The sequence below is a fragment of the Loxodonta africana genome, chromosome 14, assembly GCF_030014295.1.
Source record: "Loxodonta africana isolate mLoxAfr1 chromosome 14, mLoxAfr1.hap2, whole genome shotgun sequence".
Taxonomy (NCBI): Eukaryota; Metazoa; Chordata; class Mammalia; order Proboscidea; family Elephantidae; genus Loxodonta; species Loxodonta africana.
The window spans coordinates 42,617,501-42,645,258 of record NC_087355.1 but is presented as its reverse complement, the minus strand read 5'-3'; the positions used below and the strand labels follow the sequence as shown (position 1 = coordinate 42,645,258).

Genomic DNA, 27,758 nt, shown 5'->3' with positions numbered 1-27,758 from the left:
TCTTTTTTAATTTAAATTATTCCTAGCCAGTGCAGTGTTCTTTGCACTTTAGTTTTGCTAATCCCTGAATGCTAAATGCCTATTACCATAATAAGTATAAAATAAAGGAAGATTCCAAGTCATTTAATTTACCCAACAGGCATTATTCTGAAGCATATTTTAAAGACAAAAATGTATTTGTTAGATTATGTTAAATGATGAAAATAGATTTAAGTTTGATTTGAACCAGTATTGTTTTAAACAACTATTTAGGGCAGAGTAAAATAAACATCTTGGTTTTATTTTCTTATTGTGAATGAAAAATTGATTAATCATGATACATCTCAGGAAAAACAAAAGGGGGGATATTTGTAACCATCTGTTTTAGTGTAGGAAACCCTGGTGGTGTAGTGGTTAAGTGCTACAGCTACTAAACAAAAACTCAGCAATTCGAATCCACCAGGCGCTCCTTGGAAACTCTATGGGGCAGTTCTACTCTGTCCTATAGGGTCGCTATGAGTCAGAATCGACTCGACGGCAATGAGTTTCATTTGGTTTTTTTTGGCAGTGTAGGGAAAAATTGAGTGTCTTGACATAAATAAACTTTGAGAGTAGAAATATCAAGTTTGGCCTTCTCTCTTGAACAAATCCGTTGAGTCACTATATATTGAGTGCTTACTATGTGCCAGACATTGTGCTAGGCACTGTAGTGAAGGAAAAAGATACTTCATTCCTTCCTTTAAGGAATGTTTGGTCTAGTGGAGGAATTAGGCATGGAAACAGCTAGTGCTGCGGATGCAGGATGGGTACCTCAGTATAGTCCCCTGACCTTATGAAACTATCTGCTGTCCAGTGCAAAAGAACCAGTCATATAACAGTTTCAGAAATTGATATGACTTCATGTTTAAAGGAGTTATTATCAGCATAAAGAACATATGACACTTAACTATAGAGTCACCACTACCATAACTGGATTCTGGTGATGCTGATGTATGGCGTGTTCACCAGGAAGATCGGTTCGGTTTCCTTCATATGGAACCAAAGGAATAAATTTTGTTTTTAAAAACGTCTTAAGAATGTACAAATTATATTACATTTAATGATGTTTAATGAATTCATACTTTTGGTATAGCTGAGATGTTGCTTTGGTTTTAAGCGATTGTAGATTATATTGTAAAATGGTTACAGGTATTTTATTTCTTTGTTTCGACTCTGTTAAAACAGTCTTGTCCTTTATGGGCACAGAATCTTAGATTTCCTATTAAGAAATTATTACAACTTTAGAGAGTATTTGTCAAGAGCTACACAATGTTCAAGTTTTATTAGCCAAGTTTCTTCACCGTGCTTCCTTGCTAGTGGATATTCTTGATATGAGTTCTGCTTTGTGGACCTGGGCTTTAAATAAGAGAGCAGGTGGTTTGTAATCATGGACTACAATCATTTACATTAAGCGCTTTTTTTGTTTCTCTCCTGGGCATTGGAGTTGAATGTATTGATGTGTATAATGAAAGGATTGGGACTTATTGGCTGAAAAATCTACTTTCTACCTCTGAAAAGTGTGTGTGTGTGGGCTGGGGGGGGGTATATGTGTGTGTAGAAAGAATTATGGGTATGTTTGTATCTTTTTATACATCTGGGTTTCCATTTCCTACGGTTGTGTGTGTTTCTTTTGGTTTGATTCTCTCAATTCTACTCTCTCTCAAAGAAGACCTTCAGTGTAGTATTATAGGAGATATTGTTAACTCAAAATATTGTCCTAGTTACACTCCTATCTTGGAGCACTGGTAATATTTAGTCATACACATACTTAGTATGTTTTTAAATGTGTCTAATAACCACCCAGAGGAGAATGTCACTTCCATCAATGATGTAACACTTGTTAAACTCATTCTCACTGTTGAAATATATCCATAGTATTAAGTCAATGTGGGGGGATTAGTAAGATAACATCATTAGTCTATTACTAATTGAATTTTAAGAGGCATTTTCCCCAGATAGTAAAGGCTGTATTTTGAATAACCTCTTGACCAATTTTACGCACTGAGTACACACTGAAGCCATAATGTTATTTCCATTCTGTAAGTCAAAGTACAGATTGATATTTTGAAGGACTTTTTGAAATAATGTATTTTTTACTATTACTCATTTACTTTGTAGGAAATACTCCAAATACACAATTCTTAACAAAATTGGAAAGCTAATTTCTCAAATACTAGGTTCTGTTTTCAAAATATGTGACTCATTATTTACACACTTCATAGATAAACTAGAAAGGGGAAATTCTTTCTTAAATACAGCAACTCTTTATTGTACCTTTGGGACCTTAATTTATAATACCAGGCTCTAGAAAAATAGTTTTCTTCCAACCAAAGGATTTGTTCAATTTATGTACTAACAGATTATAAAAAACACACGTTATTCAGAGTACATCTGAATATAAAAGTTTAGAGTATTGGACATTTGCACTGATTCCTTTAAATCACATCGTGAAATTTATTGCAGGGCCATTCAGCTGAGCCCATAATCTAAAATGTGTAAAGTATTCAAAGAGCCTAATATATTTAATTATATTGGGTCACTTTTTAGATGTGACTATTAGGCAAAATGTCCATCTTTTCAAAAGGAGAAGAGATGATTGTCTCCTGGAGCATTAACCCACCAACCTAGTGCCGTCGAGTCGATTCCGACTCATAGCCACCCTATAGGGCAGAGTGGAACTGCCCCACAGAGCTTCCAAGGAGCGCCTGGCAGATTCAAACTGCCGACCGTTTGGTTAACAGCTGTAGCACATAACCACTATGCCAACTGCAGCATTAGGCATTTTTGTTGTTAACAGTGAGAATCCTAATGCAGTTGCTAGCTTCTAGGTTGAGTTTGGGCTTCTGAAACATAGTGTTTAGAGTCCTGAATTTATCGTTTAAAAAGAGAAATAAGTGGCGTTTGTAAAGATAGAATCTCTTAACCCTTCCTTTCTTTTGATGGTTTTTGTAATAGATATTATCATGATTACAGCCTCATTCTGCCCACTACAGGATGAAGGCCATACCTAGGTGCTGCCAAGCTTTGAGCATTGCTGTCCTGGGTCATATAAGGCCACGTTGGCTCTCCAAAGGCTATCAGCTCATCCCTTCATGTATGTTGATGGCGGCCCTTGCTGTATCTAGTATCCAGTGGTCTCCATCTGTTGTAGTGTAGTGTACCTTCCATCTCTTTCAAACATCACAGACTGCCTTAGAACATTTCCCCCCAACTTTGTTTTGGTCACTTCTCTCCATAGGTGTGTGTTATTTTCAGGAGAATGTAAACATTTAGTCCTGTTCCCCTCCCATTATTCCTCCTCTACTCTCGAGCAATTTGGAGTTCAAAACATGTTCAACTTAGCATACACTCTTCTATATTTTTTTCCATCTTTCAGCATTTTAAGACATCTCATATAGGACCCGTTACCCGTTGCCGTCGAGTTTGGGTTTTTTTGGTTTTTCATACAGGACCTTCTTTGTTCTTACGAATACCTTTTAGAACAACTCTCCACTTTATAGCAACTGGTATTTTATAGGTCGTCAAGAGTTAATTGTTAAATATTAGCTTCTTTAGAATCCGAGACTTAAAAATCTTAAAGTATTTTCTATAGGTTTATCTATATTAACCCCTATTCTAAAATAACAGAGTCCTCAGGGAGAAGTTGTCCCTTGACCTAATAATAATTAACTTAGGAATAATTTTGGTTTTTAAACTCAGCTATGTAGATTCTCTTACTGCTGCTGTTTAATCAGAAGAGGGGATGTTAAATTTATAAGTTCTTTGATTTCTGTAGCTATTACAGTAGGATTCATCGTGATATCACAATAGATTTCTGAGAAGTACATCTACTACTGATCAGTTCATTTTTTCTGTTGGTAGGCCTGATGCTCAGCAAGGACGCAGTGACTTAAAACTGGAGTGGGTACTGTAAAATACGTGTATGCAGATATTTGCCTTTAGATTATGCTGCTATTTTTTAAAAAACAAGGCTTTTTGGAAAGTAGATTAGGGTTAATAAAACAGTTTTACTTGATTGACTTTGATGTTTCTGTTGTGTTTCTAGTCAGGTGACATTGTAGTTTATGTGGATATGACAAATGAGAATTACAGGGAGATGTAGCCAAGAAGGTGACATATTACACAGTGTTGATAGGGACCTTCAGGATCCCCAGTGTACAGATCATGGGAAGATAGGATGATTGAGCCCTAGACCTAATCTTAGAGTATATTTGGTGGCCATAAACATTCCAAATGAGGTTTAAAATAAGTTTATCATCTAAGAAATTTCAGAACTACCAAGGAGTGAGACAGCAAATTGCTTACTTCCATGCCCAAATGATTACTTGGTGTGTAATGCTTAATCCAAACTTCTTTAATGGTTTTTTCTTTCTTGGGATAAGTTTTGTGCCACTTGGATTTAAGTTCAGGGCGGGGGGGAGGGACTTTAAAGTGCTCTTTTTTACTTTCTTTGGCTAGAAATCAGTATATATTCAATTTTATTGGGCAGCCTATTAAATAGTAACAATGAAGATAACAACAGCTAACTTTTAATGAACGTTTAGGGTGTTCCAAGTCAAAACATGTAATGTGAAGTACCTCATTCAGTCCTCACAGAAACATTATCAAGTAGTGGTAGTATCTTCCTCATTTTACAGACGAGGTGCCTGAGGTGTAGAGAAAATCACTTGCCCAAAGTTACACAGGTAGTAGGTGGCAGAGCCAAGCTTCAGCTCTACTGGGCTCTAAAACTAACTCTCTTCTGCCTGTCACACTGCCTGGGGATGGTAATTTGTATCTTTCGTGCCTGAACTTTGGATAACTTGACATCATCTTTCCTGTTCCTTATAACGATTATAGCCCATTTATCAAAAATAATTTTTATAAAGCCTTTGATCTTTCTTGAGTTCAATAAATGACAAAAGGCATTTTTTAAATTTGTTTGTATTCAGATTTTACAAATCTATTTTTATCCAATAAATTATTCTTAGTATTCTGTATGGTACCAAAAGACTTTTCTCCTAGCCTTTAAATGTGGTCATGAGCAAATCTGTTTTATTGTGTCATGTTGCTAAATGTGAACTTGACTGCAATGGAAGTAATTATAGTGGTGTGGAAGGTAATCTTGACAAACCTAATTAGCCATATCATGTTTCCTTTAAGTCATATATGCCCCAAACAGTTTTAAAGCTTTCTTTCTTTTTTTAGGAATGAAAATTACCTTCAAAAAATTTGGTTTTTGTAATTTACTCTCTATAAAGATGAATGTGCACATGCATGGGTATTTCTAGTTCATCTAATTATCAAGCACTTGTAAGATTATAATATAAATTTTTTAAAATAAAGTTTATTTGGGAATAATTTTAGATGTACAGAGAGTTGCAAAGATAGTACAGAGAGTTTCCATATTACCATTCACCCAACTATAGTAAGCTTTTGCTAATTCAGAATAGTCGGGGAACTCTACTGTTCTGGCTAGCTGATCACCTACAAGAATTCCTAGTATTTAAAGCATTCGAATATAATGAAATACGTTTAGCTAAGTTGATTGTAATTTTCTCTATTTTTATGTTTAGTAGCCCCATAAAATATAAGAGACTGGACTGAATTGTATTTGATCTTTAATATACCATTAGACAAAGCATTATTTAAAAACAAAAAATCAGCACGCTACTTGACGTTTCTTAAAAATGTAGAGAAAATTCCAAGTATTTGAAATTTATCATAGGTTAAATGATATATTTTATAAAATGTAAAAACGATCTTCTTAAAAACTACTTCCGTATTTTTACACAATTTTTTTTAAATGCGCATCTTTTATGTTTGTTTACCAATAACACTCCCCCCTCCCCTGCAAATTTTTTTTGTAGGCTTACTCTGCCAATTTTTTTAACAACAACATGTTAAAAAAAAAAATGGGCATGGTGGTGCTTCTGTGAAAACCTCATGGCGGGATGGTTGGCAAACAAACATAGAAGGTCTGTGTTATTGGTGTAAAAATGCAGTTAAATACATAGGCCTCCTATGAATATCCAGTATGGAAGACATTTAGTGCATATTTTAGCTATGGACGATTATATACACTTTATTTTCAAGCATTTATTAAAAAATATAAAATATTGCATGTCATTTCCTTGAAAATGTTATTTTGAAAGTTAGAATTTCTGTATAAACTTTATTACTAGCTGTTTTATCAAACTTTTTAAATTCGACAAGTATAATAAATATAACATTGAATTTTAAGTGGAACTTTGTTTTCTGGAAAGCATGTATTAAGTCTTCCGGTAACTGAATAGTTATGAATTAATTCTAATGATTATTTCTTCTACCCATGTCAAATCCATGTGATCTGATTTGTGAACATTTTTCAATGCTGAGTGATATTTTTAAGAAGTAATTAGGTGTGGAAACTGGTTAGCCATGGAATAAGACTATTTACCGAGAGTTGGTAGAATCAGAGCTGTATGTATATTGCATTGCCCTAACTACCAATTTGACTTTTCAAAGGAAAACTACCAAATAGAATTTTTCTTAAACAAAATCAGTCCCATAGAGAGAGAATGCTCGGGAAGATGTTCCCAAACATCATATGGTACAGTGGGATGGTTAAGTGGTTTTGGCTCCGGGCATACAAGGTATTGAGACCAGCGACCTATTTTCCTTGTGCTCTGATGACTGGCTTTGCTATTTTTGTTTATTTTCTAGAAGTAAAATGTTCAGCCTTTTAAAATTGCGTTTTTGGAGAGAATTCCAAAGAATGGGCATGGCTAACTTCAGCGCTGTGTAATGACAACAGTGCTTACGGTGCTTTTCCTCTTCTCTCTACCCCCTTTTCATCCTTTCTATAGACGCGCATCGGGAATTCCTTCACAGGCCTGCTTCTGGATACGTGCCAGAGGAGATCTGGAAGAAAGCTGGTAAGAATTGTTTAAAAACATGAGTTTAGTGTTCTGGCAGCTGTGTGCAGTTGTTAATGCAGTGATGTGAAGAATGACAAGAACTTTACTGCTAACAACAACAACAAACATAAAACAAAACAAAAAAAAAAAACCCACAAAACAAAATAAAAAACCTGATTAATAAACCAGGCCTGATTAGAACCTGAAATAGTTTTTATTTTAGTAGCATCTGCTAGTGCCACTGTAATTGAGAGGCTGGCAATATTTCCATTATAAACCCCTATTTTTCAGGGGCTAGAATGCTTTCAGGCTGAAACTTGGCATAAAAAGTCTCAGCTTGCTTGCATTTTTTTTCTTTCATGGAAAAAAAAAAAAAACCTGGAGTTTTATAAATTAAATTGCATACTTCAGCCTTTTCCTCTGCATTCTTTAAAAAATATCACAACACATCTAGTTGTTCAGGCACTCAGAATTTTATGGTTACAGCCAATTTAAAAAATTTATTCTCTGTGCTAATTAATAGTCAATGACAGAGCTAAGTGGTTAAGTTACAAGACAAAGTTGCTGAACTTTCAGCTTTCCTTTCCATGCATACTCTCTCCTTTTTATTACATGATATTTGTCTATATTTTATAGTAGTTTTAAAGTACCTGATGACCCATGAACTTGTCATTGGACTACAGAAATTCAGATCTTGCGGAATTTTGGCGGGACACCAGCACTATAAAAGCTGAGCAAAATAAAAACCAACTCGGGAGACAAAACATAAACCTGTTTCAAGAGCTAGAGATGACATGAAAAACATGTACTGAGTCTTTGCGCTTCAATAACTCCAACTGTTAAGATAGTTTGTCTGTCAGAGTTGAGGATCTGGGAGATAATATTTCTGCAAACAGTCAAATGGGCATAGGGCTGGCAACACTAATCAAAGAAGCAGGAGCTAAGGGGAAGATTTTTTTTTTTTTTTTTGGCAGTTTTTTTTTTTTTTCTGCAAATGATTTCCCTGAGTTTGATTTGACTCAGCTGTGTTTCAAGTTCTGCAGCTTGCTGACTCCCTGGTCATTTAGATCTTACCTGAGTATTTCAGTGGATTTTCTAAGAAGCACCTGTTTTTGGAAGAGTGAGAATGAGTTTGGAAATCTGATAGTATCTAGGTTTAGTAGCTTATATTAAGAACCAGAAAGATCTCGTGCATGTCCCATATGCAAATCAGAAAGATACATTCAGTTAAATCTAAAGGTTAAAATACATACGGTGACTCAAGTGAATAGTATTACCAGATTTGCAGGATTACCTCTAATAATGTTTCCTAAGTGGCAGTAAGGAGCCCTGTTGACTCAAAACATTAAGTACTTGGGCGCAAACAGAAAGGTTGGCAGTTCAAATCCACTCAGCGACTTTTAGAGAGTGATCTGCTCCTGTAAATATTACAGGCAAGAAAACCCTATGGGGATTTCTATTCTGTTACATGGGGTCGCTATGGGTCAGAAACAATTTGATGGCACCCAACAACAACAACAACAAGTGGGCAATAGTGATGTATTACTCCCAGGCTGTAAAAATATGCGGGGAGCCACCTACCTGGAAAAATAATTTTAATATCTTTCTTCTGCCCTTTTTTTGCCCACATTTTTAAGTTTTCAGTGCAACTTATTCCAACCAGAGGTACAAAGAATTGTCATTTTGAACAACAGAAGGATGACTGTTTATGGTGGAAGAGTCTCTGCATGTCCCCTTTTATGTGTATTTAAGTTAAATTCTTGATAGTTCATAAAGAAAAATTGACAGTAAACTCTTGTGTAATCCGCATTCCTTCTGTGCTATTATCTGCTCAAGTCTTTGTTTGACTGCTATTAAGTGAGAGCAGATTTTTCTGAATATAACACCTTTGTTGGAAAGTCAACTTGAATAGCTTATACACAAAGGAAGTCCTACCGTAAGTGGTAAGCAGTTGGAAGCAGATTCAAAACTGCACTATGTATTTTGCACTTAATCAGCATTTTTTTTTTTTTTTTTTAACTTGGCTGTAATCTATTGAGTCCACCGTTATTTCTCTGCATTGTCTCTTTTGTGTGTATCTGAAACCAATTCTGGATATATTTTAGGCCAGGGGACTTAGAGAGTAGAGAAGGAGCAGTACCTTGTTATAGGTTGTGCCACCCACTCTGGAAGAATCATTAAACTTTAGCAAGAAAAATGTTGTGATTTCTTTTCAGGTGTGCCTGCCATCTGTATTAGGTCTTCACCCTAAAATATGACTTGGTAGTAGTATAGATTAAATTCATACTCTTAGAGCAGTATCCCTAATCTGCTGCTTAAGAGCAGTTTGGGAATACCATATTTTTATGCAAATAACGCATGTCTCCTGAGTTTGTTTGCTGACCACAGCTCCCCACCACCCCTCATGAGCCACCCTCACAAGCGCTGCCATGCCAGTCCTGTTCCACATGTTGCTGTTAAAAAAAATTAGCATAGCACACTTAAGAAAATACCTCGTGGGTGGTGGGGGTTAGGCACAGCTGGCAGACCAATGCAGAAGGTACATGTTATTTGTGTAAGAATGTGGTATTTTTCTATGAATAGATGCTAAATTTTAGGAAATAAATTAAATGAAAAGTACAGATGAGTTTCATCTGGAAATCTTGAATAACTGCTTAAAATATTTGTCTTTTTTGGCTTCTTAAAAAGCCTTTCTAGTGTTGACAGTGTCAAGACGTCCAAAATGATGGGAACATTAAGGGCAGAATGTGACATCTTTACTCAGCCTGTTACAGTTTGAAAGGTTTTTTTCCCTAGGATTCTATGATTTGCTGTGGGCAAGTTTTTTTTTTTTTTTTTAAATAATTTTTATTGTGCTTTAAATCAAGTCAGTCTCTCACATATAAACTTATATACACCTTACTACATACTCCCATTTACTCTCCCCCTAATGAGTCAGCCCACTCCCTCCTTCCAGTCTCTCCTTTCGTGACTGTTTTGCCAGCTTCTAACCCTCTCTACCCTCCCATCTCCCCTCCAGACAGGAGATGCCAACACAGTCTCAAGTGTCCATCTGATATAAGTAGCTCACTCCTCATCAGCACCTTTCTCCAACCCATTGTCCAGTCCATTCCATGTCTGATGAGTTGTCTTCGGGAATGGTTCCTGTCCTGGGCCAACAGAAGGTTTGAGGACCATGACTGCCGGGATTCTTCTAGTCTCAGTCAGACCATTAAGTCTGGTCTTTTTATGAGAATTTGGGGTCTGCATCCCACTGATCTCCTGCTCCCTCAGGGGTTCTCTGTTGTGTTCCCTGTCAGGGTAGTCATCGGTTGTGGCCGGGCACCATCTAGTTCTTCTGGTCTCAGGATGATGTAAGTCTCTAGTTCGTGTGGCCCTTTTTGTCACTTGGGCTCATAATTACCTTGTGACCTTGGTGTTCTTTCTCCTTTGATCCAGGTGGGTTGAGACCAATTGATGCATCTTAGATGGCCGCTTGTTAGCATTTAAGACTCCAGACGCCACACTTCAAAGTGGGATGCAGAATGTTTTCTTAATAGAATTTATTTTGGCCAAGTGTTTTTTAAGGGGAAAAAAAACCCTGTAAGATATGTTTTTGCAAAGACGGTATCATACATTACCTTTGTTTTGTGGCAAAAGATAAGTAAATAAAATAAAGATTAAAGCAATATGAAAAAATACCGAAGGGGCAGTACTCTCAAAATGTAGTGTAACCAGTGCATATTTTTCAGAGAAAATTATAATCGCAAGAGAGTATACCTGTGCTTGAAAGCACATTGTATAATTTTTGTGCCATTTTATTTTGAAATGATTTCAGATGTGCAGAAAAGTTGCAAAAAAAGTACAAAAATCCCCTTCCTTTACCGATTCAGTTTTACCATATTTGCTTTATTATCTTCTCTTTTTTCTTTACGCCCTTCTTCCCTCCCTCCCTTTCTCTAATATCATATTATTTTTATTTATAAGTAGTTACAAACATAACATTCCTTTACTCCTAAACATTTTAGTGTGTATTTCCTAAGACCAATTTTTTTTTTTCCCCTAAGACCAGGATACTCTCTTACATATTCATATAGTAGCTACCAAGATCAAGACATTAACACTGATATAACACTATTGTTTAATCTACAGATCCTATTCAGATTTTGCATGTTGTCCCAGTAATACAACATAACAATACACCTTTTTAAAGATTAGAAGCACCCTTTAAAATGTGCAAAGCCACACCCATTTTCCCCTAAAAGCTAGTATTTTTTAAAGCAACAGCTAAGATATCAAAAAGCACTTGAAAGTTATAAAGATCTTTATAAATTGGAAAAATCTAACATAATGTTGGATTTAAAATTGGAACTGAATTTTTTTCCACTATATTTCTTTTCAAATGATCAGAGAATGTTTGCAGTTGGTAATAAATATTCAAGCACCTTGCAAATGTCCTACCAGTTCTCTTTGCTGATCTGTATATGCCTGTGGGATTAGAATAGGAATGCATAATTTAAATATAAATTGCCTGATTTGCATATACAATTAGTCAAGCTGCAGCTTTGATCGTAAGCAAAAATTATTGTCCTGTATTACCACTTAAATAGAATTTTAATTCACCTTGAATATTCAAATGAAATTAGACCCTGGCTGTATAGTTAGAAGGGCAGTACTTCCCTGGTGCCCAGAGTCATTTATGACAGGGTAATAAAGGCATCTTTTCACCTCCTGGTGAAGAAGATGCTGCAAGCTCCATTTACACTACTCTGATTCAATCCAGATTTTAAATGCGTATCTTAAAGCAACCAACAAAGGCTTAACATATTTTAGTTAATATTTCCAGTCTGGATCTTGCCCTTATGTTTTAGTTTATAAACTCTAGCAGACAGTAATTGCAAAGGAATGTGGTTCAGCAACAATACTTTCAAAATGACAAAAGTCAGGACAGTTAATTACTAGTAGAGAGCTTTTGATGATCCTCGAGCCATGGACTGTAGATGTGTGAAATAAACCATAGAAATTTAAGAAGCCATAGGAGTTTCTTACATCTCTTAGGTTTTTAATCTACAGTAAACCGTTTTTATTAGGAATCTATGTTTTTAATTAAATGGAACATTTAATTAAGGTGCTTTTTAAGCGGGTGAAACAATCAAGTGCAAACACTTGAATGAAACATGTCATAATTAGTTTTAATAGAGTGTTAATTGGTACTACGTTTGCCAAGTTAATAATTACTGCTTATTAAATTTTCAATTAATCATTGTCATTTTACTTTGAATAAAGATGAAAATTAGATAAACTAATTCAGGGGGAGGATATTTTCCCTTGTTAATTAGAACAGTTAATTTTTTAAAATGGAAATTACTTGCATTAGTTGTCAGTCTTCTGTTGCACATTAGTCAAATCTTTGCACCTTTTCCAAAGCCAAAAAAAAAAAAAGCTAATTTGACACCTTTCAGGTTTGTAGTTAGGGCTGATTGTTTTGGCCTGTGGTATGATTCAGTTATATCCGCCCAGAGCAACAGTCGGTTATGCAAAACTGTTGTATATATTTGATTAAGTAATTGAATGTCAGCTTAAAATGCGGAAACGAGAAGATGATTTTTTAAAGATTCCTATCATTTAGTCTACAAAAACATCCATATTACTCAGGAAACGATTTCAGAAAAAGAAAAGCTGGACTGTCTGTTTCATCATTGATTTTCTTTAAAAGGTCTGCATTAGCTTAATTGCTATACCAGCAGGCTTTTGACTGTTGTTGCATTTTTACCAGCAAAATTATGTCTTGTATTTCCATATGTGCCTGTGTAAAATCCATTCCCTTCTGTTCTTTCTGAAAGTTTTACCCGTGTATTTCCTCTGTTCCTATTAACCTACGGCATTATGGGAAACTCCCTTCTTCGTGGGTCTGAATTATCCCGACAGGTTTCTCGTGGTGGTTTTTGTCCTTTTAACTACTTAGTCTTCGTCTCAGAATGATTTGTGGATGCAGTAGGTTAGTAGAAAATTGTATAATATTTTAAAAAATATTCCAGAAGTGCAATTTAAAAGAAGAGCCTCACCTTTTGTTTTCCTAATCGAATTTCAAAAATCTGCTAGTTTTTTATACAGCCGTAATTGCTGGGTAATCAGAATCAAAGTCATGCGTGTTCTGTAGAATTCTCTTTAAACAGCTGTCGGTATCCCAGGCCCTGAGCTAACAGAGAGATGTGCTTTCTTCCGGTTTGGCCTGACTGCTGGACAGAGGAGGCTGTCAATGAGGTGAAGCGCCAGGCGATGACCGAGCTCCAGAAGGCCGTGTCCGAGGCGGAGCGGAAAGCCCACGACATGATCACGACAGAGCGAGCCAAGATGGAGCGCACGGTCGCCGAGGCCAAGCGGCAGGCGGCGGAAGACGCGCTCGCGGTTATCAACCAGCAGGAGGATTCAAGCGAGGTAAGGGGTTCGCTGGAGCTTCCACTTTGAAGATGATGCTTTTCACGGGCTCATTTTTGGTTCAAAGATGCGTAAGTAAAAGCAGATATTGGACTTGCTTTAGACCCCAATGATTCTTTGAAGAAAAAAAAATTAGAATAGTTTGGGGAGTTGGAATTGAGTAAGAGCTGATGAAAGTATGTTTTCTTCATTAAAGATCTAAAAGAACTACTCTTTGCTTTAAAAAAAAGTGTTTTTAATATGGTGGGTGGGTGACAGGTGAAAGTGAAATTCTTGTCACTGTCCAACAGTATTTAGAAACTGAAAAGAATGTGTTTAAGTGTATGTGTGCACATGTCTGTTAGTATGTCAGTGCTACCATGTATATGGAAACCCTGGTGGTGTAGTGGTTATGTGCTGCGGCTGCTAACCAAAAGGTCGGCAGTTCGAATCTGCCAGGCGCTTCTTGGAAACTCTACGGGGCAGTTCTACTCTGTCCTATAGGGTCGCTATGAGTCGGAATTGACTCGACGGCAGTGGGTAGTGGGTAGCGGGTAGCGTATATGTATGGTTTCTGCCTAATGCAAAGGATTTTGTAGAGATACTCTGGGTATATTGTGGTCTCCAAAGACGCATTGCATACCTGGGATTGCAGCTGTTTCCTTCACCGTTGGTGCTAAAGTCTAATGCTAAAGCAACGTTCGCTTCAGTTACACATTTCTAAGAGATCTTGTGCATAGTCTGCATTTCCATGTTATTTGTGATAAGCATTATCATGGTCCTGTCATGGCTTAACGTTGCTACACATGTAGCTTAAATGGCTCTTTTACAAGTGTCTGGGAAGTAACTAAAACACAGTGTATAAGACAATGTATTTTAAAATATAGCTTATAAATTCGGCAATATAGTAAAGATCTGTGTTAATTAAGACAACATCAGAATCTGCGAACCCCAAAGTAACTCTAGATGAAGGGCTCCAGATAGCAAGTCACACCAAGCTGACCTAGCAAAAGTATGGACTGATAAATCAATGGTCTGCTCTACTACATATCTATAATTTCTGAGGGCGAGTAAGGATTTAATTTGTACCAGGCTTCTCTGTAGATGAAAGACCCTGCGGGAATCACTGGATGCCCAGAGTTTCTATTTAATGTGTAGCAGATGAATAACAAGGGGACAAAAGGAATTGATTTTCAACATTGGAAAGTTTCTCAGGAAAACAGGGACAAAGGGAAATTTATCTACCCTTTAAATGCTGACTTTTCCATTGTCGGATTAAACTAGACATAAATTCAATTTTATTAGCATCTTACAGCTAAGATATTTAAGGACCTTTTTTTTTTATTAGCATCTTTTGAAGAGACTTTGTCATGCTCTAGTCAAGTTAATACTGTGAGGCACAGTTGTTGTTATCATTAAAACATTATCACTTTCACATGAACATTGTAGGGCTGTTAGGTGTGTTGAAAGTCACTAAATTCTGAAGATAAACATCTAGGAAGGATTTGTGAATTAAGCCTTTGTATCTTTTCTATTTTTTATCTTTGTGTTCTGGTAATAACATGCTATATTCCTTCAGTGTCTGCAAGCTTTGTACCTTTATTACTAAAACCTATGCAGAAAAATATATGCTCTTGACACCAGTGTTTAACATGATCAGAACATACTGTATCAATCAGGAGTTATGATATGTAGTAAATATAATGAAGTAATTTATGAGTAATCTTCAATAGTCATTGTTTTCTTTCTTCTTGGTCCTCTTGGGGAATTGACCTTTAATATTGTTGATCTTTCATATGGTTTTCCATGATACTTTTCCAAGAATTTTACAGCTGACTATGTTAGAGGAAACTGCTTGCAATTCAGAAGGCCAGGTTTCATTCCTGGAGCCATCTCTTACACATTGGATCACCCTGAGGAAGCCACTAAACCTGTACTAGGTTTAGTCTTATCATGATGTGAAAATTAGTGAATGTGCCTCATATAGTCAAAGGCTTAAGTATAAGGTTATAACTTTAAGAGACATGATAATGTTACCATTTTACAGATGAGGAAAACTGAGGCTCATACAAGTTAATTGAACTGGCTAAAGTTAACCCAGCTAGTAAATAGCAGAATCGAAACTTGAACTCACGAGCATGCTCTCAGTTTTTATATTGTTATTTCTTTTCATGGGGATCATCAAGGTAATTTTTTGGATGCTAATAAAGAAAGACAACTTGGGTCTGGTTTCTTACCTCTAATTCCTTTAAACTGCAAGACAACTTCTAAGATTTGTAGAGGAGTAAACGCTCAAAGGATTAGGCAGGCTTCTTTTTCTCCAAAAGTAATGTAGATATTTTCCTGAAAATAAGAGAGGGAAAGATGGAAAAAATATTTCATTTGAATGAAGATGAAAGTCCTCTATAAACTTGCCCATAAGTCTGCACACACATGCTATAAAAGTGGTTTGACAGAGAAACATTGCTAAGTCCTCCTAGGGACCATGATGCCCTAGGATAATTTGTGTGCCTGGTGGTGGGTTCAGTTCATCTGTACCTTTTGCCCAATTGATAGCTTGAATTTATAAATTTTTTTTTCCAGGAGTTGTTTGCTCTTAAATTTATGAGGGAGGCACATTGTTTTTCTGCACCTGCCCTTCCTTCACACTCTGGATTGTGCACCTTTTAATAGCAACAGCCTGTTAAAAGCAGCCTCAACAGCGATGGTTGAAGTAACCAAGTCTAGAAAGTTCCCTGTGCCCCTCCCAGACAGAGCTAGGATAATTCTGGCATTCTTGGGCTAGGATGTTGTCGTTAGCTGCCATTGAGTTGGCCCCTGACTCATGGTGACCCCAGATACAATGGATCAAAACACTGTCCAGCTCTGCACCATCCCCATGATTGGTTATGGATCAGACTGAACGATTGTAATCTATAGTGTTTTCACTGGCTGATATTTAGAAGTAGCTTGCCAGGCCTTTCTTCTTATTCTATCTTAGTCTAGAAGTTCTGCTGAAACCTGTTCAGCATCATAGTAACATGAAAGCCTCCACTGGCAGATGGGTAGTGGCTATGCATGAAGTGCATTGACTGGGAATCAAACCTGAGTCTCCCACGTGGAAGGCCAGAATTCGACTACTGACCCACCAGTGCCCTTTCCTCCCAGGCTACAATAGAGCCCCCTATTCTAGTCCTCACTGTGGTCGATACTGAGCTGGGGGATCTGTTAGGCTAGGAGTGTATGGTCCAGCTGATCTGGAAGACAGTCCAGTTGTACCTCTACAAATCTCTTCTGTGTTCTTATACTCAGGAGGTTTTGTTGAATATACACCATTCAACCTTAAATAAGGCCAACATATCATTGTGTTTTAGCAATTTTATGAATTATTCTTCATTTTCTTAGAAAAAATAAGAGGCCTGGCCATCATGGTAATTGGTGGAATTAAAAAAATACACACATATATTCTCATTAAATGTAAGAATCATTGATTTTAAAACTATAGTCGGAAAGTAATAGACATCCTAAAATAATCACATGTTGTATGACCTGCCCAGGAAGGTTTTTTATTTAATACACGTACCTCTAAATTACTCATACCATTTATTCATTTATTCGTTCAATAACGCATCATTGTACGTCTACTCTATGTCATGGGTAGTGCCAGGTGCTAAGGGTACAATGGCAAATGAGGTAGACATCGTTCCTGCCTTCAGGTTAACTGTAATTTATCGGAGGAGTCACATAACTATATAGATTATAAGAATCACAGAGTTTAGTTTGAATGCTTCTGGGAAAAATTTTGTTTCAACTGATACCTGAGGATAATCAGGAACTGGGCAATAGCCTCCAGAAGCACCCGCATGCCTCATCACAGCCTCCTCCTCCAAGTGGCCTGTGCACGCCTCCATTCAGGGAAGAAGAGGGGAGGAGGTAAGGCAAACTTTTGCAGGGCTTTGAAAGCAGGATGCTCGTGTGACTGGTGTGCATTTTGAAAGGGTCACTCAGGTGGCAGTGTGGAGAGAGATTAACGGAAGCAAGAAGGAAGGATCAGTTTGTTTCAGTAGTCCTGGAGAGATGAGGATTATGATTGGATGGAGGGTAGTACTACTGAGGATGGAGAAAATCAGATGTGTGGCTGGATACTTACTAGATAGAATTGCGAGGACTTGGGGATTGATTAGCTGTAAGGAAAAGAAGAAGAGTCATGGTTTTTCAGTGCATATCAGGTAGCCTTATTTGAAAAACCTTAGTAACTTTCTGCCTTCGTTCTGCCCAAGGTGTATGAAAAGAGGTGACTATAATGGTTAAGGTTATGTGTCAAGTTGACTAGGCCATTCTCAGTGATTTGGCAGATATTATGTACTTACCTTCCATTTTGTGATCAAATGTGAGCAGCCAATCAATTGAAAGGGGAGTTTCCTTGGGGGTGTGGCCTGCATCCAGTATATATGGATGTCTGGCAAAGCTTACCCGCTCCTGGTCCTGCATCCAACTCATCCTCCTCTTACCTCCAGTTCTTGGGACGTAAGCAAGCAGCCTACCGCCTGACCTGCCAATTTTGGGTTCGTCAGCCCCTGCAACCATGTGAGTCAGAAAAGCCTCCAGCCTTATGGCTGACCTACAGAGTTGGAACGTGCCAGCCTCTGCAAGGCAGAATTTCCCAAATCTTTAAGTTTTGTTTTCATTTTGCATAGTTCGTTTTTAAGTCCGTTGCTTTCCTCTCTCATTTTACTGTAAGGGTCAAGGAGAAAACCACGTGGCTCCTTTAAGACCTTGCTTAGAAATCTCCTCAGCCAAATATCCAAGTTCGTCACTTACAAGTTCTGCCTTCTAACAACTATTTGAACATGATTCAGACAAGCTCTTTGCTACTACATAGAAAGCATCCCCCTTCCTCCGTCGTCCAATCACATGCTCATCATTTTCTTTTAAAACCTCACTAGAAGCATATTAAACGTCTACATTTCTAGCAGCATTTGGTTTCTGGTGCCGTATGTATTCTCTATGATGATAGAGACTTTGTGTGTAGCTCACCTTCTGAGCCCTCACCAGAATTGCCTTTGACATCCAGAATTCTAGCTGTAGTCACTTCAAGGCAATCTAGGCTTTTACTATTAGGCACCTTAAAGCTCTTTTAGCCTCTACCCACTACCCAATTCCAAAACCGCTTCCACATTTTAGGTATCTGTTAGAGCAGTACTCCACTCCTGGTCCCCAATTCTATCTTAGTTACCTAGTGCTCCTATAACAGAAATAACATAAATGGGTGGCTTTAACAAGCATAAATTCATTTCCTCACAGTTTAGGAGGCTAGAAGTCTGAATTCAGTGTGCTGGCTCTAGGGAAAGGCTTTCTCTCTCGTGGACTTGGGAGGAAAGTCCTTTGTCTCTTCTGGGCTTCTGCTCTTGGGTGATCTTCATGTGACTTGGGATCTCTCTTCCCCCATCTCTTCTTTTGCTTGCTTGTTTAATCTGTTTTAGATCTCAAAAGAGATTGACTTGAAGCACACCCTACAGTAATCCTATCTCATTAACATAACAAAGGCAACACTTTCCCAAATGAAATTGAAACCATAGGCTTAGAGGTTAGGATTTACAAGATATATTTTTAAGGGACACAATTCAATCCATAACAGTAACCCTTCCTCGTTTCTTTTTGTATAAACAAGTTAAAGCATTTAAAAGCTCAAATTACATATTTAATCCAACTAGACAGATAAATCTTTACTTTGGACTAGGGTGGGTAAATAAGGCTTTTAAATAGGTCAAACCTGTCTGATATGAAAAACAGTATAGCACATTGTAGTATATATAGGTCTCTGAAAAACAGGAAGCAATGTGACCATACATCCCAGTATGAGTGGGACTGTCCCAATTTACGCCTCTTGTCCCCATGTAGGTATGAAGAGTGCCCCCTTTTGCTTTCAAGAGTCTTGATTTGGACAATAAATTATGTGGTTATGCCACTTAAAGCCATATTCAGTTGATTAGATGGTCCTCTGTTGCTAGAAGAGCCCAGAGGCAGATGGGTGTGGTCAAAAAATCCAAGAGGTCTAGGAAGACCTGAATTCTGACCCCAGCTCAGTTACCATTATCAGGGGCTCCTGGGCAATTCACCTCATTTCCTTCAGTGCCATTTCTTAAGGGATGGGATGTTATTTGCTTAGATCATAGGATTGTTTAGAAGATTTCTTTTTAATCATTGTTTTAATTTGAAGTGTTTTGAGAGCTATAATGCAACAGATTTTGTTATCCGTTCATATATCTCACTGTCCTTCATGTCACAAGATATGCCAAATGTTTCCCATTTTGCCCCCCTTTATTTGAAACCACTTCCTATGGTAGACATCTGCCTCACATAAATCGTATGTGTTCTGTGTTATCTGCATCTGTAAAAATAGATATGTAGGTAATATAAATGCATGAATTATTATATTGTCTCTCCCTTTCATAGCACTTTGAAGAAGGAACCTGAACTTTGGAATTAGAAGACCAGAGTTCTAGGCCTAGCTGTGGTGTTCATATGTTTCTTCTGAGATTTTTTTCCCTAAGTACAGATATCCCTGAATTCTTTTCTCTGTGATTTCTGAGTTTAGCTTTCTTCCTTCTATCTCAGTTTTCATACTTGTAAAGTAGAGCTAATATGCTCATTTTGCTTAGAAAAACCAGGGGTTCTAGAAGGTAAGCAGTAAAGGATGGAAAAGTTTCAGAAAGAAGAGTTGAAAATATTTAGCCAGAGAAAACAATAGGAAAAAAGGCATGGAGACAGGGATGAATAACATGTGGGCGTTCTCTGTCGTTCCACCAGATAAGTTATCATGCAAACTGGTGTACTTGTCAGAGTAAAAGGGGATGCTCTATGCCAGGACATAGCAGCCCTATAAGCCAGGGCTGCCCCAGGCACACTGGAACCTGTGGTCAGCATAGGCATTGGGGATAACATGAAGTTAATTTTTCCTGTTGTGAAATAAGAAGATCTACAATGAATATTTGGCCTGTACCAGGCTTGGTACAAAATGTTTTCTATACTCAAGCTCATTCCATCCTTGGATCAGTTCTGACAAAGTAGATAGTGTTACTTTCTTCATTTTGCAAGTAAGAAAGCTGAGTCTTGGAGGTTTTAGGTAACTTACTCAGGGTCTGAGAGCCAGTAAACATGAGCTGGGCCTCAGCTTAGTTTGCCTGGCTCTAATGGATGGGAAGGCCTTAGTCTTTATAACTGCACAATAAACCAACAACAACAAAAAAAAAAAACCCGTTGCTGTCGAGTTGATTGCGACTCATAGCGACCCCGTAGGACAGAGTAGAACTGCCCCATATCGTTTCTGAGGAACTCCTGGTGGGTTTGAACTGCCAACCTTTTGGTTAGCAGCCATGCCTCTTAACCACTACGCCACCAGCATTTCTAACCACACAATAGTAGTATTTTTTTAACCCCCTGAGTGTGTGCTAGTATATATATCTATTTCCTTATTGAGCTTTCTTCAGATTATTTATGCCCAGTTCTCTAATTTTACTTGGATTTATAAACTATTAATTGTTATTAACAGTTAGAAATGACGCTGGACTTGGGCAGACTCCTAAGCAGTATATTTTATGTACTTGCTTTTTTTATAATGTGGTCTATATTTCACCAAGAATAATACAGCATTAGTGCAAATCAAAAGAAAAGAATTTCTCCAGATCCTGCCACCTCAAACTGTTTTACTTTTTCCATGTTCGTTTCCAGTTCCTATCCATATACATATATAGTTCTTTCCAATGAACACTGTCACTGTCAGATTTGGGCTATTTCAAAAGAACATGTTATGGTAGTTTTTTGAGATTCACACTTAGATGATGAAGGCTTATGTGATAGAAGTAAATGATTGGAAATGGGGATAGAAACATAATGGTTGTTACACTGTTCCAATAATTAGTTTTTAGTTTTAAGCCACAAAAATTATGCCCCCTTCCCCAGTTAGAACAGCCTTCATTCATTATTCTTAGATATAGGTGAAGAACTACACAGTTTATATACAGTTTGTTTGGTTTTGTGACATCGAACAACATTGATTGAATTGGTCTTTAAATTTTGCATTTCCAGAGCCTGCTAGGATCTGATAGTGTGAGGAAATCACTCTGAAAGGTTCATCTTCATCACTCTTTCTAGAATTAGTGGAGCCATCCCCATTGGAACCTGTGCAGTGTGGCACAATTGGTGGAAATGTCACGTCTGTAGACTCTGAATAGAACGTAGTTACCATACAAAGGGCTCATAGGTTGGGTCCTGTTAAAATGCTGACAAATCTGATTAGAACAGTTGATTCCCAGAGGAGTTTGGAGCTCTCAAAACAAGACCTAAAAAGCTGTGTTACAATAAGATGTTTTTTATTTCATTTAATTAAAGTCCAGCTGTCTGATTCCAGAGACATTCATGGTGTAGCGTAGGGTACTGGGTATGGAATGATCTTGAGTTGGTCACCTCTTGTATCTCTGCTTTTCTCATCTGAAAAATTGAGATAAGGTTTATGTGACCGACTTTGCAAGGTGGTTGAGAGGCGCAAAAGAGATATGTAGAAGTATTTTATTTAAGAAGTCACCTTACAATTGAGCAGTGTAATGTTCATGTAACAATATAAGAGTGAGAGAAAGAGAAGAAACACCAGTTAGTTCAATTACACAACTGCCAATAAATCATACCTAATTCCTTTATTCAGGGATAGAAATGATTAAAGATATAAACTTGTCATTTATTATGTATAAAATATCACTGAAAAGTTTTCATGTTAATTTTTTATGTAACACTCAAAGCGTATCCAACATCATTTTACCGGCCAGGAATGTATCTGTAGTTGGCCTGTAAGACACTTTTATTGATTCTTCTTTTTTTTTGATAAAATTTATGTTGACAAGAAAAAAACAAACCAAAACTTTTTTTTTTTTTTTTATTGTCTGGAAATAGTTCACTCTAGTGTGTATCTGTTAATTATTTGTCATCAAAACAGCACTTTACCTAAAAGAAAGGACTGACAAGTGTGCAAAATGTTTACAATTCTTTGTGACATTAGCTTATCATTAGTGTGTATCTGTGAGTTATTGTTGTAAAATAGTACCTGTATTTTTTGTTATATACAACTTTATACTTTGAAGCTTGTATCTGTGAATGTGCAATTGAAATTTATTTTGCCAGTGTTTTCTGAGTGAACTGAATAAATCTTCTGTTGTAGCATGCCATTCAGGCACACACACACACACACACACACACACACACACACACACACACACACAAAGCTATTCTAGCAGGAAGGGCGTTAAGGAATTTCAATAGTAGTTGTGAAATTAGAAAGGAAAGAAGAGAGACTATGGAAGTAAAATCTGTGGGATCTGGTCTGGCACGGTTTCAGGGGTTAAAAGGAAGAGGAGTTTCCAGTAAGATGACAAAGGTCTTGGGCCTGAGTGTTGCCGGTGTCTGAAATGGATCACACCAGAGGGTTAGGCTTAGGGAACACTGACTTAGTTAACGGAGGAGCATCCTGATGGAGCTACAGAGCAGCCAGTTGAAAATAAGAGCCCGAAGCTCAGAAGGGAACTGAGGACTAGAGATACAGGTTCAAGAGTCCTTTTCTTACAGGTAATAGTTGAAACCAGAAGATCTGACAAGGGAAGACCATAGCAAGGAAAGAATATTTCTTTATGCCTGAGTCCCCTTCCCCAGCCTAATATTCAGAGAGAAATTAACAAGCAAAAAAAGACAAAGTTGTAGTATAAGAAACAATTTTGGTATCTTAGAAACCAAAATTAGAGGGAATTTCAACAAAGAGAATTTAAAACAGCAAAGGGAAAATGGTTGGTAATGTTGAATCTTCAGGAAGGTTGATGGCAATGAGGACTGATGTAAAGTAATTGGTCACTAATGAAGTTTAAGGGGAAGTAAGCTGAGTGTTCGCTCTCTTTAACTGTCAATGCTTGTGAAGAAAGGAACTTGAACTGTATGGGCAATGAGCTTTCTAGGTCTGAAGGTAGTGAGGGGCTGAGTCTGGAACAAGAACTATCAAAGTGCCAAAGGAGAAGCTGGTGTTAGCAACTGAACATCAGACATTGTGCTTAGCACTGACCTAATCCTGAATAACCTTTAGTTATTATTCCTGCTTTACAAGTACTGTGATTCCAACAGGTTAACAACTTGCTTGGGGTTCTAAAGCTACTAAGTGATAAAGTTGGAAATGAAACTCAGATCTCTCTGACTCAAAAAGCCTGTGCCATTTCTATTACACACCATGACACCTTGTCTCTGGTGCCCCCAACTCCCTGGTCCAACCTCTCTCCACTGTCAGAAGTGCTCTTCCAAACATGTTCCTGCCAAAATGGGCTCTAAGAAGAGATCTGGAATTGACGAAGGATGGCATTTGGGAAAGAATACTTGATTTGCTGTCCAGAGACCTGGTTTGATCCAATCTTGGCTGTGCAATGTCATATCTATGTAACTTTGGGCAAATCATTTACTGGGCAAGTTATTTATTCATTGCTTATTCTTTGGGCCTCAGTTTCCTAAGCTGCAAAATATAGGTGAAAGTGATTTTAACCTGTGGAGTTCAATGCAAATGTAAGATGTTATCTTACTGTGAATTCATCAGTGTGTTGCCTTCCATAGAGCTCGCTCTTTATATTTTGGGACTTTTGTTTATAATCATTCTACTTAAATTTATTGAGTATCAGCTGTGTATGAGTGTTAATGGAAACTTAAAGGGTATGTAAGACCCGTGTAACTTCATGAGAAAGTGTCTTGTCCCCCAAGAGGGTTCTTCCTTTAAAGCAAGAACCAGAAGGGTTACATTTTGCCAGCAGAGACAGAAAGACTGTTCTCCGTGTATCTAAAAAACAACATAAAGGAAAAGATGAGAGCATTGCTAATGTGAGATAAGGTATTAAAAATCTTTGATATATAGCTTTGGCATTCCAAAGTTTTACACCTTCACTTCCATTTCCAAAATACCCTTGTATTTAGTACATTTGGCAAAGGGGGGAGGGTTGTATTCAGGTTCAGGCTCTTCATCTGATTCACAGCCTTACTTGGGTCAACTGGACTTATTCCAATTTTTCAAATAAGAAGTGCTCTTTATGTCAAAAAGAGAATAATATTATAGCAAATAAGGAAAGAATATAAAGTGTCATAAGCCTTGGGAATGAAATTTGTTTTGCAGTGTTACTTTTCGAGCTTTCCTCACTGTTGTGGTAATTCAGTCACTGGCATCATTCCTTAGAGGACTGGAAGGAAAGCTTGGTTAGTAAAAAAAAATAAAATAAAATAAAAACTATCAGAAAATACTAGCCTGAAGATAAAAATCACAAATTGAAAAATGTTAAATCAGATTAAGCCATTGACTGCCTTTATTCCTGTCCTTATGGATATATATACTTTTGTTCATAGCAGGAAGCTTAGAAACTTTTCCAGATTAGAGAGCTCCCAAGATTTGGCACACTCCACTGTTCCAGGATTGTGATTGTTCAGGGGCTGAGTGCTTCTGGTCAGATGTCAGTCCTGCAGGTGTGGCTTAGCCAACAATAAATTCAGTAGAGCCATCTCAGAGAATTAGAGTAATAGAAATTGCCCTTTCTGTTTTCCAATGAGCTTTTAAAAAAGAAGATGCACTTTGGAGTTTTCTGTTACTTGAACACTTTCGCCAAACTTCCCTACACATTCATTGCAATGCAACATTAAGAACAATACAGTTGTGGATTTTTTTCCCTCACCAGGTCATTTAAATAGTTCTTTGTTGTACCTTTCTACAGCTGAAGGTTGTTTTTGTCCCAGTGGAGAGTGGCAAATGAATGGTATCCAGCAACTTCAGAATGGAACCAGAAGTAAAACTATCTAGAGCCTTTGAATCCTGGATCAGAACCAGGGGATGCTAGGCAAGAAGCCTCAATTCCCAGCAGCTCCACTATCCACAACATCTGTTTCTATAGTTGGCGCAATTCCATTTTTTTATTCGTAAAATTGTTCCCATCTTTGAAAACACTTTAAAAAATAAAGAAGTCCCCACTCTGTCTCTCTTTCCACTCCCCAACACATGCATTTGTAATTACCTGGTTTAGTCTGTGTGTTTAATCAGCTTAAATTGAGAATGTTGTGCACATCTGATTTCAATCTGAAGGAGCCATTGAGTATTGGGCAGTTAACCACCCTGTGTCTGCCAAAATGTGCTGCTGCCAGAAAAAGGATAGGACTCACACCAGGGTATTTCCTAAAGAAGCCACTTGACTCAGATTAGATGTTTAATTTCCTTAAAATATTGTTTTGGATTTAGGTCTCTGTTCTCTAATTGGGATTTTCTGATGTAATTTAGGAATACCACTTATTTGCCAAGTTTATTCCAGGATCCAGCTGGCATTCTTCTAAAAGCCTAAAGCTCAAGGAAGCGAACTTCGTTCAGAGCGCTGAATGTCATACCTCGCTGCTTTGAAGGATGGGCCAGGCCTGTGTTTGTTCAGGGTTCCTCTTTGTGGAACCGCGATACACGCAATGTGATTAATGAATTTTCAGAGAGAAGGGCTTCTAGTTGTGGTAATGAGTCTTCTGATCATAGGTACACATCTTTGAGATATTTTCTAGGTTAAATTAGAAAAAAAATTACTCGGTTCCAATACTGATCATTACTTTTAATTCCATTTTTATTTCTGACAGTGACTCATCAACCAAGTTTCCAGATTTCCTCAGCTCTTTTCAGTTAAAACACCTCCAACTGCCCAGAGTTTCAGAGACTTTATTTTTTTTACCCTCCACATTGGGCCATAGTTTCTGAATGGTAAAGAAATTAGAATACAGAGCTGGGCTCTTTCTGAAGGCCTTAAACCAGAGGTCTTGAATTTGCAGGCATCCTGCACTTAAAAATCTCTTCTTGTTACCCGCCATGAAGTTGGTCCCTGACTCAGGGCAACCCCATGCACGGTGAAATCAGACTGTTGCAATCCATGGTGTTTTCACTGGCTGATTTCCAGAAGAAGATGGCTTGGCCTTTCTTCCCAGGAGCTTTTTAATCTATTAGTGAAGCTGGAATGACAGCTAAAAATCCCTTTGTATATTTTGTACAGTGGTAAAGCCGTACATATTGGGGAGATGGGCTAACATGCCACAGGAATATTTTCAGTAAGCTCATGAGCCCACCTGAAGCTACACAACCAGCATTCTGAAAGCAAAACAAATACAGGGAGCACAGTGGAAAGATTTTTAATATCTATCTATTTAGGGATTTTTAAAAACTGGGGCTACCAAATTATAGTCAGGAGTTTGTTTGACAAGAAGATAATCAAAATCAAGGATGATAAAAGATAAAAAATTTATTGGCCCAAAACTAGTATGACTTGATAAAGCCATTTCACAATGGGGATGGCCTTGGCAAAGGAACTATTGAAGTTTAAAGTCGACTCTCTAAGTTTTCACCACCTCCTGGAAGAGTTAGTAAAGGCACAGTCAGAACTGGTCTCCTCTCCCGCCCTCCTTCCCTAGAACACATCACTTATCTTCCTAGTAGGTGGCATTGCATATTTGTGCTCTGATCCGTGATGTGATTATCTTACAATTTAAATCTCAGGAAGCAACCTTATTTCCACTTTTCTTGTGTCTTGGAAAGCACCACTGATATTAGTGACAGGCTCATGTCCTCTATTTTCCCTGCTTCCCAGAGTCACTGTGAAGAGCAGTGAGCTACAAAAGAGCTCTCATCAGCTGGAAAGCATTGTGTGCAAATATAATGAGTATTTTACCCAGTTGGATATTTGCACTTTTTCAAAGAAAAATTAGCCATGGTCTGATTTATTCCACAAATATGTATTGAGCACCTACTTTATACCAGGCATTATTCTGGGTGCCCTCCAGGGAGCTGAGGTTAAAGGACACTGTCCTAGCACTTGGTTGTGAGGTACAATGCATACCGATTGCAGTGGGGGTGAAGGGAGTAAATGCGTGGAGGAGTTAAAGTACCTTGCCTGACGCTCTTTAGAATCCCCTTTGTCTACTACATTATATTTCTTTGCATCTAGTATAGATGGAGTTCTAGTAGTTCCTTTGTGAGTCCTAGTAGTTCCTTTGTGAGTCCTGTTATTATCTAAGAGGAGGAAGTTTCCGCTCTGAGTGATAATTTTGAGTCTGACAATGGAAACCCTGGTGGCGTAGAGGTTAAGTACTATGACTGCTAACCAAAAAAGTCAGCAGTTCGAATCCACCAGGCGCTCCTTGGAAACTCTGTGGCGGGCAGTTCTACTCTGCCCTGTGGGGTTGCTATGAGTCAGAATCAACTCAATGGCAGTGGGTTATTATTGTGGTATTATTGGTGTTAGAAGGGGGAAAAAAATGGATATAACAGTTGTTAATATGGATGAATGGAGAATTTAGATATGAAGATAGCAAAGCTGAAAGGAAGGGATTTTATATTAGAAACTAAAAGGGTTTCAGCCAATTTGCTAGATGCCATAACAGTTGTTGGCCGAAAAGTTTGGACAATTA

General features: G+C 37.6%; 1 protein-coding gene across 2 annotated transcripts in view; it reads left to right on the top strand.

Annotated features, from left to right (window-relative positions):
- Positions 1-27,758, top strand: part of RUNX1T1 (RUNX1 partner transcriptional co-repressor 1) — a 123,017-nt gene that overhangs the window by 94,334 nt on the left and 925 nt on the right. For both annotated transcript variants that reach the window (XM_023545861.2, XM_010588392.3), the window contains exons 9-10: positions 6,846-6,914; positions 13,123-13,313. In XM_023545861.2, the coding sequence (XP_023401629.1) occupies positions 6,846-6,914; positions 13,123-13,313 (260 nt within the window). The remainder of the gene's footprint in view (positions 1-6,845; positions 6,915-13,122; positions 13,314-27,758) is intronic.